Raw genomic sequence first — 22,379 nt, 5'->3', positions numbered from 1 at the left:
TTTATTGTTAACAATCAATAGTGCAGTAATTGAAATGCTATACAAACTAATACTTTATAATATTATACAATCAGGAAAATTACTGGCACAATGCAATGTTGAGCATTGACATATCTAGTGCATGCATTTGTATATACCATCTAACATGTCAATTTTGTTGTTCAACATTTATCAGTTACGATCTCGAGGATAGCAGACATAATCAACCTTCTTTCTGTTTCTGTGTTTGGGTGCATCATAAACATAGTTGGGAGGAGTTGGATAGCACATGTACTTGACTCGATTTTTCTTCCTTTTCTTTGGTGGAACATCTTGAAAGGTAGTGGTAGGAAGTGTCTCTTCAGGTAAGAACATGGAGAACATAGACTCAGGGATTTCACCATCTTCAAACACTTCTGTTACCACATAAGTGTGGTTCTTTGCTTCATCAATTAGTTGAGTGTAATTAAAATGGCCAGCAGGGTTTTCATTTACTTGATCAACTACATCTTTTTTGTTGAATGTGCTGTTGTATGTTCCAACATTATCAATTCCATAAGAACAATTTCCATTTTCTGCAGTTATTTTAAACTCAAAATTTGAAATAGGCACACTATAGTTAGGACTACAGAATCTCTCAATTGCTAGAAAAATTCAACAAGTAATTTTTAATATTGTATTATTGCAATGAACCCTTTGGTTATCTAATCCTCATTGTTCTCAGGCAATGATAAAAGTATTCAGATAAGTGTACAAATAACTGAAGCCCCATACATTTCTATACCGAGCTATGACATAATACTCTAATAGAACACACTACACAAAATACTCTAATAGTACAGTCATTTTCAATATGAGGGTAGATAACTGAACGTCTACTTTAGAGTCACTGTAATAATAGTGACCCGGTCTGCGAAAAGGGGTCTTATAGCCTTTTCAATTGCATATATTTGGTAACCCATAACGTGACATGTGAATGTGGTACAAGTCTACAATTTGGTCACTACACACTCTTAACATAGCACTAGATGTGAGTGCAATTACATGGTGATAGCTGTAGCAGATTAGGAGTTATGATTAGCCAAACTTGGATAATTGGAAAGGCTATAAGACCCCTTTTCGCAGACCGGGTCACGTATATCAAGACATATAGAGTACATAATAATACAAAAAGATGATCACTATACTGCATCTAGCAACTGCAAACATACATGTGTCCGAAATCTTGACTGTTACGCATGAATGATAATGATCTTCTCTAATTTTATATGCTTAACACTTAGCACAATGTATGGTAATCCTTTAAGATATATTCTTTAGACCTGGTCAGTTGCAGTGTATACTGTACATGCATATTATTTTTGCATATTTACAAATCAACAAATACACACATAGCAATCATGTACACATTACATGCATACAAATTATGTTATTTAACATCACATGCACTAGCATGAAATACATAACTTACCATTTGCTATTTGATCACTTCCCAAATTATCGATGTTTATCAGTGTATTAAACAGTGACATGTTAATTCTGACTTGAGGTATACTGAGTTGACGCTTGTACTTTTTTGTGAGATATTCATCAATACCATTAATGTCTCTTTTACCAAAACGACCAAATGGATTAGGTGGTCTAGTCACTGGAGGTAATGTTATAGGAGGTAGTGTTGTTTGTGGTAATGTTACTGGTAGTGTTACTGGTGGTAATGTTACTGGTGGTAGTGTTACTGGTGGTAGTGTTACTGGTGGTGTTACTGGTGGTGTTACTGGTGGTAGTGTTACTGGTGGTAGTGTTACTGGTGGTGTTACTGGTGGTAGTGTTACTGGTGGTGTTACTGGTGGTAGTGTTACTGGTGGTAGTGTTACTGGTGGTGTTACTGGTGGTAGTGTTACTGGTGGTAGTGTTACTGGTGGTGTTATTGGTGGTAGTGTTACTGGTGGTAGTGTAGGAATAGTAGGAACTTCTACTCCACATGAAGTAAGAAGCTAGTTGATAAAAGGTGAGAAGTCTGATTGATACAATGCATGCATGCACGCACGCACGCACACACGCACGCACACACGGACGCATACACACAACACAGCAGCAGTAAAAAATACAAATGAACAACTAGTGCATGTGTATACACATACATGCACTATTTATGCACTCAATTATCTGAACAGTATAAGTGACTACTCTATTAGAGTATTCTGAACATTCTATTAAAGTAAGTGTATGTTCTATTAGAGTAGTTGAACGGAACTCTGTATATTAATGAATGGGCCTCATTTATTTGAACAAATTCACTTATCTCAATGCTTTTGTGATTGAACTGGAATGTAGGTGTTTGGATAATGGAGGTCCTACTGTACATAATGTTATAAATTTTTAACTGTTTTATGGAACTTTGTCAGTGACTGCATGTGGAAATATGGCCAATTATAAAAATACTTTAGCTACTTTATTTTGTGCAAAACATATTGTGCAAAAAAAGAGTTAATGGTGAAAATTTTCGTGTAATAATATTTTTGCATATGAATGACTGCTCTATGTATTGCAAACAAATTTCATGCAAGAAAATAAGCTTTTGCATATGAATTTTTAAAGCAGATTACGGTATCACCAATCCTTATTAAACTTTTTCTCTTCTGTGCAGTGGCAAGGTTTTCTTACAATAAATCTAAAATAATCATTAATACTTTTTTCCCTGTAAAACATTGTGAAATCCAAAGCCATAACAATGTTTTGCAAGACCACACCCAATATTGCACATGGTGTACTGTATAATTTTGGATGTGTTTGTTGAGAAGTTAACACCAGTTACTACACAGCAATAAAATTAAGCGACAGCCATTTAATCATACACACATACCTGTTTTATAAAAGTAAAGTTTGCAAAATCAAAGTATTTTAGTGATGCAATCATCCTATCATAGAGGATTGGAATACGATTAATATCAACAGCTTTAGTAGCTATTTCTTGAGATCCTATCATGCCCTTCACAATTGCTATAATACAACATGAATAAAACTAAATCTGATACATGTATTTATACATATAATGGATAGATACGCACACTGATGAGTATAATTAAGGGTTGAAATATAATCAGATCATTGGATGGTTGACCCAATGACATAAATGGCTATCCCAAATACTAGTAGGCATGAATTTGTACAGGCCTTGCTTGGAATACAGCAGCCCAGACTTGTGCTTTCTCTCTAGATACACCGTGTTGCTATGTATCTCTGGGATAGTAATTGAAGGTTGTTAATATATGTCCATCTGAAGGTAACCATGACCACATCTGACAACGGTCATTAGCTAATATCTTCCTACAGGAGTAAACATTCACCATTTATACGCATGAATATGCAGTGCAGTAGCTTAATCTTGATACCAGGGTGTACCCAGGGGGTTTCCAGGGGTTTCAGAAAACCCCTATCAATTTTATACACTACTTGAAACGTTAAGAAATTGAAATCTTAGGTTTCCAGAATCTGGAATCTATTAAGGAACAGGACACATTTTAATACTGTATAGAGGGAAACTTTGGCAAAATAAACTTTGGCGAATTGAAGCTAAATATTTAGCTGTGAAGATGCTAATCTCAGGTGCTACAAGCAATTGGTGGGTTAAACTTTGGCAAATTTGTAGCATATCACAAATTCGCCACCATAGTTCTCCCCCGCCAAAATTTCCCTCTATATGGTAGTTAAATAATAGTTTTTCACATTGTAGCATTGTTCTGAATGATGATTTTGTGAAAAGATTGAGATACCCTAATAAAGCACTCAGGCAATATAAACTACTCTAATACAACAGTCACTTAGTTGTAGTGGATACTCCTTTTCAAGATTCCTATGTATGCCCCTGTTGGTACTGAAGTTTTTGCGAGAACCTTTCACAATGTGTTTAGCTACAACGCAATACCCCTAACTTATACATGACAAGTATCCCAAGTAGTTAAACTGTACAAACCAAAGCCATCCAATCTGATTTCAACCCTGATAACTAATTTTAGCCATCCACAGCTGCATATGGTCATACTGTACATTCCATTTCCTTACATGCAATCAACTTAAAGGAGGCATCTAACTGTCCGACAACTTGGTTAAGTGGTGAAAGACAACCAACAATGATTTCACTGCATCGTCCTGGACACATCTTTGGTTGATTCGAACAAAAACGGCACAGAAAATTGTCCATAAATACATCTATACATGTTTGTGAAAACTTGAATGACTTGAGCTTGACAATCAGTTGATCATACAAAGGAAGAAGCTAGGAAAGGAAGTATGTAAATACAAAATGTACACAAGTAGGTACAAATATGTATGTAACCTTCTCAACAAAAATTTTACAAACCATTTAAAGTATATGATTGAATGTAGCTTGCCAAGGCTAGTTTGTGACTGTGTGTAGCCACCAAATTTTCACCACATATGCAGTGCTTTAAAACCTCTTTTCAAACCATCCCACTATAATATAATATTTTTCAGTGGTGCTGCTATGTCATGAGTGCCCACACAGGGATGAAGGTTGAGAGAAGTGGGTAGGGCATTAGAATATAAAAGAAAAAGATCAGTGGCAGTAGCAGATCCAGGAGCTGGCAAGGGATGGGGGCACAAACAGCCTAATTTGTAGGTGGTTGGGGAGAACATCTTCTCTTGTTAGTTGATGTTTTTTTAACAGCAACGATGACTCCTTAGAAGGTTGATTTTTGTCATGTCCTTTGCAGAATCTTAAAAGCTGCTATGAAAGTTTTAAACACAATTTCAAGGCCATAGAGCTAAACCACTCCCACACATCTCCACTAGCCCATAAAAATTGAGCTATAAAAACATAGACTAATATAAGCTATACCCAGGAATATAGCCAAGATGAACAACAGAAGAGCACAAGCCAAGATTTACAAAATAGAGTAGAAATGAGGTACGTAATAAGCTCATGCACTTTACTTAGTAAAGCTCATTGGTAAAGATAACACGTACTTAATTCTTCCAAACAGTTTTCTTGTTTCAGTAATTTATGCTACTAATCTCTTACTAGCATTCAAACTTATTTCATTATACAAATATTGACATTTTCGTATGAACCTTTTTTATAACTTTAACTGCAGTGGCAATATTCTGGAGCAAGTCTATTAGCTGATCAGTAGCATCAGTGTGAGTATAAATCTGCTTAAGTATTCCATCAATTGCACATCTTTCCTGAGTTAAATTAAGTGTAGGAAGAGATATTGTTATAGATCCCAATGTTAGTTTCTGTTTTACAAATTCAACTGCGGAATTATAATATTCAATTGCTGCAGCTCTAAAGAATGTTACAACAGTGTTTTTTAAATCAACTTTGCTTCCATTTAGAGTAGTATCAATATCAGCTGTTGCCTTGTCAACTGCTGCACTAAATTCTGTTGTAGGAGGATTTACAACACTAAGAAGTAGTGGCCTTATGTTATTCTCTGTTATATCTCGCAGAATCTCTGCAAAGAGATCATAATTGAAACATAACTTAAGAGTAATACATAAAATATGTGCCATATTCTCTCAAATGTAGACCTGTGAAAACCAGGCAAGTAGTTACATGTATTCTGTAACTCTGCCAATTGAAAGTTTAATAAGGACTACATGAAAATTGCATAGCCATACTTTAATGTCACAATAATATTGTGAGTCATGATGCCCATAAAACTTTGAAAAAGTATAGGCAATTTTATGTGCCCATAGCTATGCCTGGTTTTCACAGGCCTAGCCACGAATTTTAGTTCCATGCACAGATAATGGTTAATCAAATACTTAGTTAGCCAATAAGCTAACTTGCATATAATGTACATAAAATCATTTACAAGTTACTGTGTTATTTCAATGTAAAACATATTATACGTATGCAAGTGGATGTAAAATAGAGGTTACCAATAATAGTTCTGCAAAGTTGTTCAGTCTAGCTGTACTGAATGAAATACCCTTAGCATAAAACTATCCTTCAGTTATGAATAATAAGCACATGCATAATTATGTTTAATCATTACTGATTTCTAGCCCTCTGAGGTTTAAAATCGCCCACTTTTATAAGCTGGTTGTTTTGTACAGATGATGTTCTGATGATAAAGAGTACTCTAGCATAAATGGTGTGGTTAAGTGCCATTAAATGGCTCCATAGTCTACGTACTACAGATCACCATACAACTGAGTGTGAGTTCTTATGACATCAGAGCTCTTCATACCTCACTGACTTACTCATTTTATCACAGCAATAAAATGCCATTTCCTCCTATAGCCCTGCATCTACTGTCCCTATGTGTGCGCCCCAACTTTGTGACAAGCCCTATAGCTATTAGCACGGAAAATGGTATGGTTAGGGTGAACTATTATACATATAATGCAATGTGGTCACATATGGGGAAGTTCACGATACGCGCATTCAGTAAGATGACTGGATTTGGTCAAAACACTTTAACCATAACAATCACATATATATACAGGGTGTTGTAGTAATTCCATACCGTCGGCTCTATCCCTCGTTTCTTCAATGGCATTTTGAGCTGTAGCAAATGCACTAGCAGTAAAACGACTGATTACTGTCTCATTGTTAATAGCAGTAGATAGTGCATGATTAACAAAGTCCAGGACTATCTGACTACAACACTGCTGGCGATTCACATTACATCTTGTCAATGAGGAACCTAATAATATAATGATACACCATGCTATACAAGAATACAAATAATGTTAGTGTGTATAAGCATATACAATAAAAACTAATGCAGTTTCTCTGTGCACCAATAATTTTACAAACAAACTGTATAGTTATCACTACTTCGACTTTTATGCAGAGATACACACATCTAAAAGCAGTTAAGATTGTACAGATTATGTGTAATAAATACTCAAAGATGCTGCCAGAATAATTTTTCATCATTGGGGATTGAGATACTCCAATAGAACAGTCACTATTTGCATATACTCTAACAGAACAGTCATCACAAACATAATACTTGGTGACATACATGAGCTTGGTACAGATATGCCTTGCATGTATTATAAATATATCTAGAGACTTTGTAGATTGCATGTATTTTTACAGGTAATTGACCCATGGTGGAATGGGATGTAAAATTATCTGTGTATATGTGACCAGGTTTTGAAAAAATGATCTAAATCACATATTGAAAGTTCTGAGATATAGAACAAGGATAGCGAGCAGGCATATGAAACTTACGCAAGAGATGCATCAATTTGTTACCTTTCAGACCACTTCCAGCACTTGTAGCTGCTTGTAGAGCTTCTAGATACCATAATTTGCTCTATTTTCGTACAAAATATTTTTGTGATAAAAAATTTTGCATAAAATATTTTCATATGATTTACATGAATGACTGCTCTATTAAAGTAGTTCAATCTTATGTAAAAAGTTTCGTGTACGAAATTTTTGTACAAGTTTTTGCATATGAAAATATTTTACAACAGAAAAAAGCACATTACGGTGGAAATTTCTTGCCAGTTGGATGAGTAAAGTAGTATCACAAGTGTTCACAAAGGGGCAGAGTGGTGGTGGGGGGAGGGGGAGGGTAAGAGATAGACTTTAATTAAAATGGAGGCAGACCATGATTGAAGTCCAGACAAAATATATAGGACTGTGCTGGCTTCTTAGTGGCAAAATCAACACAGAAAACTTTTAGCCAACTATATTAGGCCATCCATGCTGATTCACTGATTCTTATCAAGCCAAGTCATTCACAAAGGCCAGGAACTGCCATTCGAATTTACCACACACCACCCAGAAAAGACATCTCTTAAAACCAGCCTAAAGTAGTTTGAGTGGTGCTGAGGATCAAAACTCATCTTAGTGTAGCTATCCACTGGTGGTGTTAGTTGATTTTGCTGGCCTAATGTGTGATTTGGATCAGTTTTGTAAAATCTGGTCACATATATGTGACCAGATTTGCGAAAAGGTACCTTTTCCACACATTTTACATGCCAGCAAACAAAATGATGTAACACTTGACTCCTTACACTGATTAACTTGCTTTTAGTTTCAAAATGCAGCCAGATACTTTATCTGCACTCATGGAAAACTTTAAGCAATTATATGCAATGATAAAAAAGTTATGAAGTTTCAAAGTTCAAAAAATGAGTCAAATTTTACGTGTGAAAAAGGTACCTTTTCGCAAATCCGGTCACATATATTATCATTCATTTAATCCCTAATTCAGTCATGGGCATATAGACTGAAGTACAGAGATAGTATCCACTAGTATGCATATCTGCAGCGGGTTATTATTGTTATTGTTAGACTTTACAGCATACATATAGGCAACCTTCCTTGTTTCACGACTTTTTAGCCATTTTGTTTCAATGCTTTTTCTTTCTTTGATCCCTAAGCTGCAAGAATACTTGGCCTGCACTAAGGCAGTGAGCAATAATGAAAGCAGTTCAACTGTCAAGCTACATGTTGCTTTTGTAGCAATATGCCACACCACTATAGCTACATAGTGTTAATTAGTTATCTCGTCATATCCTACAGCTGATCAGATCCTAAGTACTGCATTACTTGGATTGTGGCCTCAAATTGTGGCCCAGGCATTTATTTCTTTTCTTGCAGTGTTTATCACTCAAACTATGTAATCTGAGGTTGATCATGGCTTCTGTTGTCATACTGAAGGCTTCAGTCAACATCAAGTGATGTCTATTAAAACTATGAATACTTGAACCTGGCATTTATTGTGGTTATGATTTTGTCTACCCCAGTAAATAAATGAAACCCCTATCAATGCTGGCCACTATAAAGCTCTAATAATAATAAATGTAACCAGTCATTTGCGACTAAATGAAACCAGACATTTATACAAAATTTGAGGCTATATTGTACACACATTGTCAACTAGGCTGCTATCTCAAATATCTCAGATCCAATTTGAATGTATAGCTGGCTACAAAATAAGACTTGACTTTTTAAAATTCTTTATGAATCAGGTCCAGTAGCCTGGAGTAGTTGTTATGTAGCTACCACTTAGGCTGGACAGAATATCATAACTGGTTTCTGAACAGATCTGCCAGATCATAGTAATGGTTGCCAATCTCAGAAATATATAATTGGTTGGGTTGGAATTGGCTATACTTTGGCATGCACAGTCCTTTAAAACTGAAAAAAGGTACATTTTCTCTTTGGAACTCCCCATACATTTTTAAAGTTAAAAAAGGCACAATTGGATTAGGAAGCTATCTAGTAACCTGGACTGTCTTGAAATTCCAGAGTCTTCTTGTACATGTAATGAGAGTAGCTTCAGGGTTTATTGGATCTCAGCGATTTTTGCCATACTTTGTGGTGAGCAAATTATACGTTTCACCTAATGCACACTTGTCAATACAATGATGTATATCCATATACGGTGTAAGCAAGTGGCTATCTCAAGTAATATAAGTAAAAAAGATTAAAAGTAAAAGATAAACAACTAAAGTTGTGGTGCAACAATACCTAAGGAGGAGTTGTAGCTTCAATTATGGCATCATTGTGCAGACTTTGAAGTGGTTTGTACTTTTGAGTTGGGCTGTAACCATAATCACTGGACTGGACTACTGGAACACTGGACTGGACTACTGGAACACTGGACTGGACTACTGGAACACTGGACTGGACTACTGGACTGATATATTTTTGGTTTTTACACATTTTGAGGTTGGTTTTATTGAGTCTTGCTAGCTAAGGGCCTTCAGAAAACTTGCAGTCTGCCACTAAAATGATGAGTGTGAGGAGTGGAGTAAGCAAAAACTGACTTCTCATTACTTCTTATACTCTACAGCATCTACACACTTCTTAATATTGTGTTTTGGAGATTGTAATATATAGCAATAGCTAACCAAAATCACTGTACTATATTTGTGTTACCCATGAGACACTGTATCCTTGAACTAAATAGTTCAGACCCCTGGGACACAACTTATCCTTCCTATTGTAGCTAAATTTATTCCTACATGCAATATACAAACTCGTTGCACAACTGTAGGGTTTTTCTGCTATCTTGATTAGTTCTTACATGTGCTGGTTGGCGTACTATAATGTGACTAAATTTATTGGCATTGTACAAACTTGCCACTATCTTCAAGACATTATGTTAACCATAACTAGCACATTCCCTGTAGCATAACAATAAGGAGTATAGGTATATGTACTGTAGAAGAACACAATAAGTAGTGAAATCACTAGAAGTCAGTTTTTGCTTACTCCACTCCTCATACTCATCATTATAGTAGCAGACTGCAAGTTTTCTGTAGGCCCTTGGCTAGCAACACTCAATAAAACCAACCTCAGAATGGTGAAACAACCATCAGAAAATTGTTGTGTAGCTGCAGCTGAAAATTGCTAACCTGAACAAATTAACTACAGATTTTAAAGTAAGCATTAGCAAATGCCTTCAGTAGCTACAAATTTTTAACTTTCTGCATACACTACTAGACTAAGTCTTACAGAGATATAATGTGCATGATAAAACTAAAATTTCCACAATGATCAGTGCAGACAAAGCCCACACCAAATTTCATTTTCATAGAAGCTTGGATGAAGGAGCAATCACAAGTTAAACAAGTGTTGCTTTTTGTGCCAGGATTCTTTGGGGAATAGATGGAGAATTTTAAAACATTTGAATACTGGAATGCTGTATGTATTAATTTCGTGCCCATGCAGACTCTTTTTCCTTGGGGGTGGCATCTAGCTATCGATTAGAGATTATAAGCACCGCTCTCAGAAAAAGTCAGGTCATCTTCCTGTACCATTGTGTTCCCACTTTTGTCGCATGCTAACTGCCTTCTAAGACATACAAAGAAGCTTTTTTTAGGGCATGAGGTACTACACTTGCACCTTTTGACTTCGTAGTATCAAAAGGCACTTATAAGTCAATTAACATGCAACAAAAGTTGTCGATATCTTCACAACAAAAATAGTACATATATGGGCATTTTGAAGGGGAGAAGGGGCACTTATGATCTCTAATCGACAAGTGCCACCCCTGAGGGAAAAAGGTCTGGGCACAAGACTATTTAATGTGTATTAGCCCTGTTTATGTAGCTGAATGTGACCGAAGACTCATTTATGCGTATAGCTCATTTCATTATCTGAATAATGATAGTTATACCTCTGACTAGAGTTGAACTACTTTTAATGCTTAAATTGTCAGACTAGCTATATGGACTAGCTATATATGGAGCACAAAATATTTCAAAACTATTGATGCAGAATTCGTTTAAGTCATATTCGGAATTGGCCACCACCTCTTGTTGTTTGAGCAAGGGCTAGTTGTAAATAGCCATAGCTAATAGTTTCTTTAGCCATTGAAATAAATCCTCTGTTTCCCATCCATCTCTTTACTGTCAGCACTACAATGTTCCATTACTCCATCTTCTTCCATTATTTTCTGGTTACTGTCCTGGCTCAGTAAAAAAATTATCTTGTAAGGGTGTCAGCTCACTTGTCAGTGTGCTATCAAGTCAGTACAAATTTAATTTTGTGCTATTCCTGCAACTTAAAATGATCTAGGTACAAGCTTAAGTAATGTATGCTTTCATGCAGCTTGTTACAGGCAAATGATGGCTTTACAGGTAAGTCCACTGTTTACTGATTTTGTTTTCCATTAGCTTCTGCATGTATTTTCACAGCCAGGCGGATTACCTGATTTAACTATTATTTGATCTGATTAACAAAATATTGAGGACGTGCAGTTCGGTTTTCAAGATTGCTGCACTCAATAGCTACCTTGTACATAACCAAGAGAAGTGAAACATTTGTGCGGTGAACACTCCGATATTAATGTTTGCAGAGTTTTACAAGTACATAAAAGAAGTTGAGTCTTGAGTGGAACTATCACGAAGGATTACTAGTTGTATTTGAAGTGGACCATGCAGAATCTTGTGGTTGTTGGGTTAGCTACCACATTAGCTAGAGTCGTAGAGTTAGCTTACTGCCAGTTAGCTATGCAATGATTTGAGGTATGAAAATAAGCCTGTAGCAGTATATTGTGGCATGCAAGTACTAGGGATATAATGGTAATGACCCGACTGCCCTCACTCTACATACGGAATTTTCTAATCATGATGCATGAACCGCGCCTGCCCGCATGCAGATATCCCTAAGTCTGTGACGGATTCAGGGGGGGCACAGGGGGCACGTGTCGTCTTCCTCATCCCTTAAAAAATGCATATAAGATTGAGATACTCTAATAGAGCAGTCAATCACCAATCACTAATAATAGAGATTTCCAACTAAATTAAATAATTAACATTCCATACATTCATTGGTATGACAAATATTGTGCATTTTTTGCAGGGTCATTTTAGTGCAAACCCCACCTCAATTAGTGGTTCCTATCAAAAGATATAAGGAAAAGAAGTTGACAGTGTGATGATTTTTGTGTACAGCATTTTTGATGCTTTTTATGTATATTACATGGCACCAAACACAATATTCAAAGTGTCATAAATCTAGATAGGAAACTAATAACGACATGAAACTTTCACCACATATCTATTTTATGAAGAACAGCATATAAACTAAGTAAAACCTCTCAAAAGTGACCAGTTCTTTGTAGACTGACCACTCAGAATATTACATGAATAAAGCAAGTGATTCACAGATAAAACTGTGTGTATTGTGTAATACTGAGTATACACAGGTACCTAATGCATTTTCAGGGATAACTAACTAGAAAAATCAGTAATATTTTATAACATGCAAGTACTGGCATCACAAGTCACAATTAACACATACTTCGGAAGCATGACAATCAGATAACACAATGTAAGAGCAACATTATTTTAAAAATAGATTTGTTTGGACACTGCTCAGCTTTATTTGTCACATTGTAAGCACTAAGGATGATAATTATTATATATAACACAATGACATCACTATACTACAAAGAGAAATTATAAATAGTTTCTGATCAAAATTACAATCACTGAAGCTGCTATAAAATGGATCAAAACAGCAGTAAATACACCAGAATATAACAACAGGTAAGTGTGAAGCCATGTAAGGTCGGTATCACATGCCAGTCTCCACTTTTGAAAAGATTATGCTCAACCTTGAACCTTATTTTGCAATTCCGAGCAAGACAACAAACTGCTCACCTTCAAACTATACTTGCATCGATGCAGGGGGGTGCCTTAAAGCCCAGGGTGATTGTAATGCTGAATTCTGAGCAGTGCTAGATGGCGATTTACCTTTAAAAGGCCCATATTTTCATCGTAATCCAACATCAATCGTCCTCCAATCAAAAAACACACGGAAAAATCGAAATCAGCATATACGGTTTGCCCAGAACCACTTTCTTCGTCCTCATCAGCAGCAGATCCATGCGGACACACTCGGAAACTTCAACTATCACAGGTACCACATTCTTCCAATTAGAATTACGTATGCAATTATTTGTATGTGCTCCCTATGGGGACTTTTATTTCTCAAACTTTGATTTGCTGTATTTCAATAAATACCACATGGATTTTAATCCAGTAAAGTGCATTACAAAGTACGAAGCATTGGCTACCATTTACTGGAACGGCAATTTGTGAAACGTTTATTAAAGGTGTATAATTTAAGTAGCAAAAATATGTGTGAAAAATTGGTAGGTTGGAAATCACTACTACTAATAATAATAATAATAATAAAGCAGTCACAGTGTTCATGAAGAAGTGTAGCTTAACTATGAAGCTATGGATGAGGATCTGAATAAGGATCTTTATATACTTTATAGTATAAACACTTGGTAAAGGACAGCCATTATTGCTCTCGACCTTTTTTTTTTTTTTTTTTTGGTCTTCAACTTTTCAGCAAAGTGCACCCCCCTTTCCAAACTCTGGATCCGCCCCTGTGAGTATATACAGGTCGGGGTACGTACTTCACATATAATATGCAAATTTTTTTCACTAAGATGGCGGTTGTAGTGTCTCAAAGTGCTCCCTCTCCCGACCATCCTATTGACGTTATTTGTGGTTCCTTACCGGCCAAACTGTTCCCTGATAAGCTCAAGGATGGTTTCAGTCGTTGTATTTCGTTTACTGCCGGGAATGGGTCGTTTATGACCCCTTGTGAGTTTGAGCGTCGCGCTGGTCGCTCTTCATCCAAGAACCTATTGACGTTATTTGTGGTTCCTTACCGGCCAAACTGTTCCCTGATAAGCTCAAGAATGGTTTCAGTCGTTGTATTTCGTTTACTGCCGGGAATGGGTCGTTTATGACCCCTTGTGAGTTTGAGCGTCGCGCTGGTCGCTCTTCATCCAAGAACTGGAAGAGAACAATTCGTTACGCAGGGAAACCCATTGGTGGCTTTCTTCAGTGTGTTGTGAATCAGAATGGCAAAAAGGAAGTTAGTTTTGTCACCTCCAGCCCGCCATTGTTACGCTCGACAGTCGCTGACACAGCAAGTCTTACTTTGTCGGTATCTACGTGTTCTTCAGCTGGTCGTGGCCCAATTGTCACTTCAGCAATTCCTGATAAAGTCGTGTGCACTTCAACAAGTTCTGTTAAAGTTGTGTCCTCTCCAGCAAGTCCTGATAAATGTGTTCCTATTCCAGCAAGTCTTAAAGGTGTGTCTTTTCCAGCAAGTCCTGATAATCCTGTTACTTTTCCAGCAAGTCTTAAAGCTGTGTCCTCTTCAACAAGTCCTGTTAATGTTATCACTATTCCAGTAAGTCCTGTTAAAGTTGTGTCCTCTCCAACAAATCCTGATAAAGTTGTTCCTTCCCCAGCAAGTCCTGATGAAGTCTTGTCCTCTTCAGCAAGCCCTGATAAAGTTGTTATTCCAGTAAATGTTGTGTCCTCTATGGCAAGTCCTGATAAAGGTGTTACTATTCCAGCAAGTCCTGATAAAGCAGTGTCCTCTCCTGCAAGTCCTGATAAAGTTGTTCTTTCTCTAGCAAGTTCTGATGTAGTTTTGTCCTCTTCAGCAAGCCCTGATAAAGTTGTTACTATTCCAGCAAGTCCTGATAAAGTTGTGCCCTCTCCAGCAAGTTCAGACAGTCGTGATTTGTCTCACACTATGATGCAGTCATCTTTGCAGCCCTCACCAATGATGGCGGATATCCCAGCCAGTGCTTCCTCGGCTGATCACTTTTCTTCACTTCTATCTTGTCCTATTTGTAATAAATCCTGTTCCTCCTGTTCTCTTTTATGGCAACACATCAACTCGGTTCACATATCTAGGTATGTTTTTCCATCTGCGACTTTCTTTGCTTGCTGTAACCGTCTTATTTGCACTGTTCCCTCCTGCCGTTGGGCTACTCATGAACGTTTTCGTAAAACAGGCTGCAGACGTTTACTTAAGCCTGGTCAGCGCTGTAATGCTCCATTAGTTTCTGCTTCTGATCTTCCTTTCTTAATTTGTGATCAGTCTGAAAGTCAGTCTCCCACTTCTCCTTCACCACCTTCCTTAGCTTTCTCCACCAGTATTCCTTCTGATCCTTTAGAGTTAGCCCTTCTGTCAGCTTCTGCATGTTCTTTTGTTGGCCCTCTTCATCTTGAGTCTGAGGCTCTTTCTGTAGTGATGAATTATGTTATGACCTGTCCTGTCTCAACTGTTGTTCACGTTCCCCGCAGTGTTCGTCCTTTACTAGCTAGAGTCTTGTCTACCGAGTTTCGAAATGCAATTTCTTCAATCTGGGGCTTTATGCGTCTTTTTCTGTTTGCTAAACTGGCACTACGTATGCCTCCACTTCGTCAGCGCCGCCGTCGTTTTATTTTAGCTTCTGTTTTGCTAGACCGTCTTCATCTCTGGTCTCAGCCCGATGGTTTGTATAATCTTTGGAAAGCTCTACAAGATGATTTACATGTCTCTCGCTCCAGTCACTGTATTCAGTCTTCAAAACACAATATTTCTCGAGCTTTGTTCTGGGCTCGGGAAGGTAGGTACAGTAATGCTGTACAGTCTCTTACTTCTACTGGTGTGGCTGATAAGAATGATGATTTGGCATTTCAAGAGTTGCTTCAACGACATCCTGTCTCTGATCCACCTTCTTGTTCGGCCCCCAAGACTGCTTCTTTAGTTGTAGATGAATCTGCTGTATTAATATGTTTGAAGGGTTTTCCTCGTGGTACCAGTCCTGGTGCCTCTGGTTTATGGGCACAACACCTTCTTGATGCAGTCAGTGGCCACACTGCACCTTCTGCTGAACTTTGCCTTACCACCCTCACTCGTCTGATGAACTTTTTGCTTTCTGGAAAAGCTTCTCCATCGCTTGCCCCTTGGTTGTGTGGTGCCCCTTTAACAGCTCTTCTGAAAAAGAACGGGAGTGTTCGCCCTATTGCAGTTGGTGAAATTCTTCGTCGTCTTGCCAGTCGTCTGTGCTGTCAGTTTGCTCCTCCCTTTCTCTCTGACTTTTTCCTACCTTATGGTCAAGTGGGTGTTGGTATCCCAGGTGGTCTTGAGGCAGCTATCCATGCTGTCCGTCATTCTCTTTCCCAATTTGGCAATGATGAATCTCTAGCTCTACTCAAAATAGACATGAAGAATGCATTTAATGAATGTAATCGCTCAGCTTTTCTTGATGGTGTGTGTAAAGAGTTTCCAGAGATTTCCCCCTGGGTGTATTGGTGCTACAGTCAACCTGCTGAGCTGAGGTTTGGCCACAGGCGTATTCTTGCTTCCACAGGTGTCCAACAGGGAGATCCTCTTGGTCCCTTACTTTTTTCTTTGGTGTTGGTGCAATTTCTTCGTTCCATCTCTTTTAGTGAAACATGTCTTCTTAACCTGTGGTATTTAGATGATGGCACATTTATAGGGACTAGATCTTGTCTTCACGCATTACTTTCACATTTTACTGAGTCGGGTCCCAGTTTTGGTCTTTACATTAATCTATCCAAGTGTGAACTATACTGGCCTTCTGGTGACAGTTCTTTTCCTAACTTTCATCCTGCCATCAAGCGTATCAACCCCAAGAACAGTGGTTTGGAGCTTCTTGGATCTCCTATTTGGGGACCTCCACAGTTTTACGATGCCTTTTTATCTGTTCAATTTGATAAAATAGTTGCAATTCAGGATAAATTGGTTGACCTCGAGGACCCTCAAGTAGAGTTGCATCTGCTTAGGAGCTGTCTTAGCGTTTGCAAGGTCACTCACCTTTTACGTTGTGTGCCATCTTCCTCTTTGGGTTCCTTTCCCTCACATTTTGACCTTAGGTTGCGAGAATGCCTTAGTAGAATCTTGTGTTGTGGAATTTCTGATAGTAGTTGGACACAAGCCACCTTGCCATTTAGGTTAGGAGGCTTGGGCCTACGCGAATCTGAGCGTTCTGCTGCTCCTGCATTTGTGGGGTCCTGTAATTCTTCCCGTATTTTAGTGTCGCGTTTAGTGGAAACTTTTGATGTTTTTATGCCATTTCCCGGGGAGGATTGTTCCCTCGCTTTCTTCGAAGGTATGTCTGTTTCTGTGTTGCACAACTCCTCTCAAACTGACCTTCAAGCCATTTTAGATGATTCACTTTTTAAACAGCTTGTAAGCAGTTCCACCATTCGTGATCAAGCACGTCTGCGTGCTTTATCACATTCTTCTGGCACCAGCAGTGGTTGGCTTAAAGCACTTCCACAGCCTGCTTTGGGTCTAGCTATTCCTCCTCATGATTTTACTATAGCTTTACGTTTGTGGCTTGGCATTCCTTTGTTCCCTTCTTTACCACTCTGTACTTGTCTATCTGTCATTGACCAGTTTGGTGATCATCTGCTGGGGTGCTCTCATGGTCCCTTGAGGATCCAGCGTCATAATGCTTTAGTGTCTGTTGTACACCATGCCTTGCTCCAAGATCACCCTGGTGTTCTTAGGGAGCAAGGCATTCCATCTGACCGATCTCGTCCTGGCGACATATACCACCCTGACTTTCATCTTGGTCGCCCTGCCTATTTTGATCTCTCCGTCAGGAGTACCACTCAGTCTGCTGTCATATCTTCTGCTTCTTCTCAGGCTGGGGCGAGGGGTCCGCCACTTTCTCAAAGGGCGTACGAGATTTCGAAATCACAGTGATTTCTCTGAAATCAATGATTTCATTAGTGATTTCATGATTTCAATTGTGATTTCGTGATTTCAATTTTGATTTCGTGATTTCCGTGATTTCACCATTGTTGACTCTCATGGAGCTAGAACAGGTCCAGAAGCTTCGTCATCAGTAAACTGGATGGTAAAAGTTATATCTTCGCTGGAGTCTAGTTCGTAAGCAAAGATGCTGGGGCCAAAGCCGTCTGGCTGAGATGATTCCAGGCACCAGTAGCGGTGATGGTTTGTGGTTGTGGTCGTACGGTAGTGCTACAGGCAAGCTAACAGTGTAAAGAGGCTGTCTAAAAATGAATAGAAGCCGTCCCAGAACTTCGTGCATAAGTTATATTCTAACAAGGGTAAAAAAATAATAGGTGTGGATCAAGGAATGCCGCACTGGCCTAGTTATAGCTAGCCGCCGGCATTTTTACGAGGCAATCCACGACTTATCTGCAGCCTATCAATACCATTATCCTCTTAGCCACACAATGTTCATCTAGACACCACTACCCTTACCACTTCATCCAGGTACTTAGCTACATGAACCGGCATTCCTTCTTTCCAAGAGCTGTCATCGACTGGAATAATTTGCCAACTTAAGTAATTGAGTCAGAAAGCATGCATTATCAAAAAGCTACTACGTACTTGTGCTGTAAAGTAAAAATGGTATAGGCAATGTTAGGCATTGTCGAGTATCGTCTTTACCGGTAGATATAATAAAGCAGTACTGTTGTTATCTTGTGTATTTTTTCCTTGGAGCATTACTCACGTCCCCTTGGCACATCGGCATGCCCAGCAATAATAATAATAAAAGTAGCTGATGGTGATACATGTGATTAATTAAGTATATTGGAATTAGTTACTATTACATGGTTGCGTGTCATCAGTGGGTCCACATGATTTCAGTTACACTTTTATCACTGAGTTATGATGAATTTAAAACAGTATATCTTTGGTAGGAGATAGACTTGGACTCAATCAGTAATGATTAGGTAATGAAAAATGTGTAAAATTATTTACAAAAATAGATAACAAACAAGTACACAGAAAAGTTAAGCACAAAAGAATACAAAGACTAGCAAATTACAAACTACCACACTAATTACAATAAACTAAACTACTTACAAGCTACACCTACTTAACTACATTATAAAACCTAAACAAAATCTATAATGTCCTCCGAGCAAAGAGCATAGTGTCTGAGGACCATTTTGGCATTGTATTTCCATAAAGTCACTGATTAGGTAATTGTTCTCCGTAAAATTTGTGTGCTATACACTGTTAGCTCCAATGCATCCTGCATTATCAGTTCTTCAGATAATATAATGCAAACCAGTATGATGCATTGCCAGCAATGAACATACCTGCAAAATTTAGCAGAACTTATAAACCTTATCTGATCAATATGTGATGTATTTAATCTGCATGAAGCTGACTTAGCTATATGCAGAAAGATAGCTACTTGTATGTATTACTTACCAGTTTTATAATACACAATAGATTAAATCACACCTGAAAGTTGACAAACAATATCTCTGCTAACATCAGTAACGTGCACTTCCCTTCCTTCACAATGGTATTGAAAACTGGAATGGCTCTCTGTTAACAACCCTGATCTCATTTCATATTGACTAACAACCACAGTGGCAGGAAACACCTAAGTACACAGTCAACTGATCTGGATACATCCATGGTCTTCATTGTGTATGCCAGGATTGTTTTATATGAAATGTTTGCTTGCGAGTTATGTAAAGATGTTTAGTGGGTCAGCTGAACAAGCAGAATCGTATTATGTGAGCTAATCTTTGAAAAGTTACACCTAGTAGCTAGTTACTAACCAGTACTGACATACATATTTTCTAGACAAGCTGCATAATTATTTGTCCTGAAGCTAATGCTGGGAACTACTTTCTTTGCAAAAGTGTGCTTATAGTTTGCAGCCCTTCTACATGGTTTACCCGTTTCATCATTAACCCATGCAGTCACTATGATGTACCGTCACTTGTGGCTGCGAGTAGAGCCTATATTGCTAGTTAAAACTGAATAAGATTCCGAAATGGATTCTCAGATCACTCGTGTGGCTCCAGCATAGATTTTAGAGGCGCTTACGCGCCTCTAAAATCTATGGCTCCAGTGATGGAAGCTTTTGACCATTAGTGGACTCAGCTTGGGCTGTAAAATTCTAGAGATTGGCAGCCGAACCAGTGCCAGGTCAAGTGATTCGGGCCTTAAATCACTTCTGTTATGTTCCAATTAATAATATCGCGTAATTCAATGCGTCCGTAATTTACGGAAATATACGGAGTTTTACGATTTTCGTTTTCAAAAGTGTGATTTCTGATTTCTTTTGAGTGTGTGATTTCATGATTTCAAATGTGATTTCTGACGAAGCGTACGAGATTTCAAGAGTGTCGGACCCCCCGGGCTGGGGTGGCCGCTGCTGTTGGTGAGATAGCTAAGGACAACCAATACCAGGACATTGTAAATGATAATGGAGGAGATTTTATCCCTCTTGTATGTGAGACCTTTGGTGTTTGGTCACCATATGCCCTATCAATTTTAGGATCCATAGCTGACAGAACAACTGTTAGAAACGGTTTACCACGAAAGTTTGCTAGGCGCCAACTTCTCCAGCAACTGTCTGTGACTTTGTGGAGGTACAATGCAAAAAATGATACTCCGCCAGTATTCGCTTACTGCTGAGGACGAATTTCCTGACTTTGACATTGGTTAAGTTAAGTACGTATAGGTAGTAATAAGTATACAGTTAGGTAATAAGTAGTAGTATGTTGTAGTTTTCAGTATGTATCTGTATAGCTTCACATATACGTAGCTATTTCTACCATACATTATGATTCAATAAACACTAACCGTCTTGTTGACGATAGAGCAAGTAGTCGAAGGACCCGAAACGCTTCACGTCCTCGTTCCCGCAGTCAACCGCACACAGTACAACGGTCGATAAGGATACTAGAATGACTGCACGCAACATCAAGCTCCGCAGAAAAATTACTTGTGTCGCTTTAGCTGTACAAAAATGGTTTACAAAGTAAATAACTAGTCATTTATAGAGTACATACATCCGTATATTTACGTAAATTATTTCATTTGCGTACACTGTAAAAGTGAATATATATTACAACAGCAAGGGTTCATGATAATATAAAAGGAAAGAGTGTTCAGTAGCTACAGCCTGTAAAACATCACAGAGTCAAGTGTTTAGCTAGCTACTGTAGAGCGGGAGGACACACGACAAAATTACTGATACTTTGTTACTGTCACGGTGTAGTTAATTTTGTACTGTAAGTTAAGTAATGTAACTCTTGCCAGGGCTCCTGCACTGATCACTCTTTGGCTATCAGTGTATGGTAACCCTGAGTCTAGGCCCCTGTTTGTATACTATAATTAATAATCAATAAGACGTTTATCATCATAGCTACAGTAGCTATCGTATACAAGCAGAAGGAATGCTAGACTTATATCTTATTATTATTCAAGACTGTGAGAAGCTTACTGGTGCTACCAAATTGTTGTTTACCTCAGCCAACCCCTGTATCATATACTCGTGCCAATAATCCCCTCAAATTTGCACAGCTGCAATCCAGAATTGATTTATACAAGTATTCTTTTCTGCCAAGAACAATTATTGATTGGAATAACTTGAAAATTGATAACATGCATTGACACAATTAACCTCAACACTTTTAAGAACATTATAGATAAGCTAAATAATTTGTGATTTGTAATGCACATTAGCGTGTTGCCCCTGGTGGGCTTTGCTAATTAATAATAAAATAAGTGCCCTTGATTAGCTAGCTATATGTTAAGTTTAACTAGCTAGTTATCTGTGATCAAATTAATACTTTAGCTGATGATAGAGAACTTGGTGCTTATTTAGTAGTGTTGGATGAATGATAAGGCCAAGCCTTTATTCCGTGAGCGAGCTATAAGATTTTACATGTGTACATCCATTATTGTATCAGTTCCAGTTAGCTAGATACCTTCTCCTTTAAATCTTGTTATGAACTCTTGACAATATATTATACTGTTGTCATGCTTAACAAGAAAGAGGGAAAACTTTCACTTTAAATGTGTCACTTACATAATTGACATATGTAGCTACTGTAGTGCTAGTTCATTATGGTCAGAAAGAGAGGGAGAAATAACAGCATTTTATATATTGTGTGCATAGAATATATCAAACAGAGACAGTTTTTTATAATACAAAGAGAAAACTTATCTACTGATCAAATCATTCAGCAATGTATTGACAGTTAGTAACAAAAATTAATTAGCTAACAACCTCAAATTTTAAAAAAAAAGAGGAAGCAGAAAGATTAATATATAGATGATGACCTAAGGATGCATGAAGATAGCTACATATAAAGATACATGCATA

General features: G+C 37.9%; 1 protein-coding gene across 1 annotated transcript; it reads right to left on the bottom strand.

The window, feature by feature from the left end:
- Nucleotides 1-21,001, bottom strand: LOC136254281 (uncharacterized). Its single transcript, XM_066046949.1, has 7 exons — nt 20,852-21,001; nt 6,477-6,656; nt 5,071-5,456; nt 4,042-4,255; nt 2,843-2,979; nt 1,451-1,973; nt 1-623 (listed from the first exon to the last, which is right to left on the bottom strand). The coding sequence occupies exons 1-7, from the start codon at nt 20,970-20,972 to the stop codon at nt 172-174; spliced, it is 2,013 nt and encodes a 670-aa protein (XP_065903021.1). The 5' UTR covers nt 20,973-21,001; the 3' UTR covers nt 1-171.
- Between the last annotated feature and the right edge of the window lie 1,378 nt (nt 21,002-22,379).

This window comes from Dysidea avara, chromosome 4 (genome assembly GCF_963678975.1).
Source record: "Dysidea avara chromosome 4, odDysAvar1.4, whole genome shotgun sequence".
NCBI classification, from domain to species: Eukaryota; Metazoa; Porifera; class Demospongiae; order Dictyoceratida; family Dysideidae; genus Dysidea; species Dysidea avara.
Note: the sequence above shows the minus strand (reverse complement) of the source record. Positions and strands in the feature narration are given on the sequence as shown.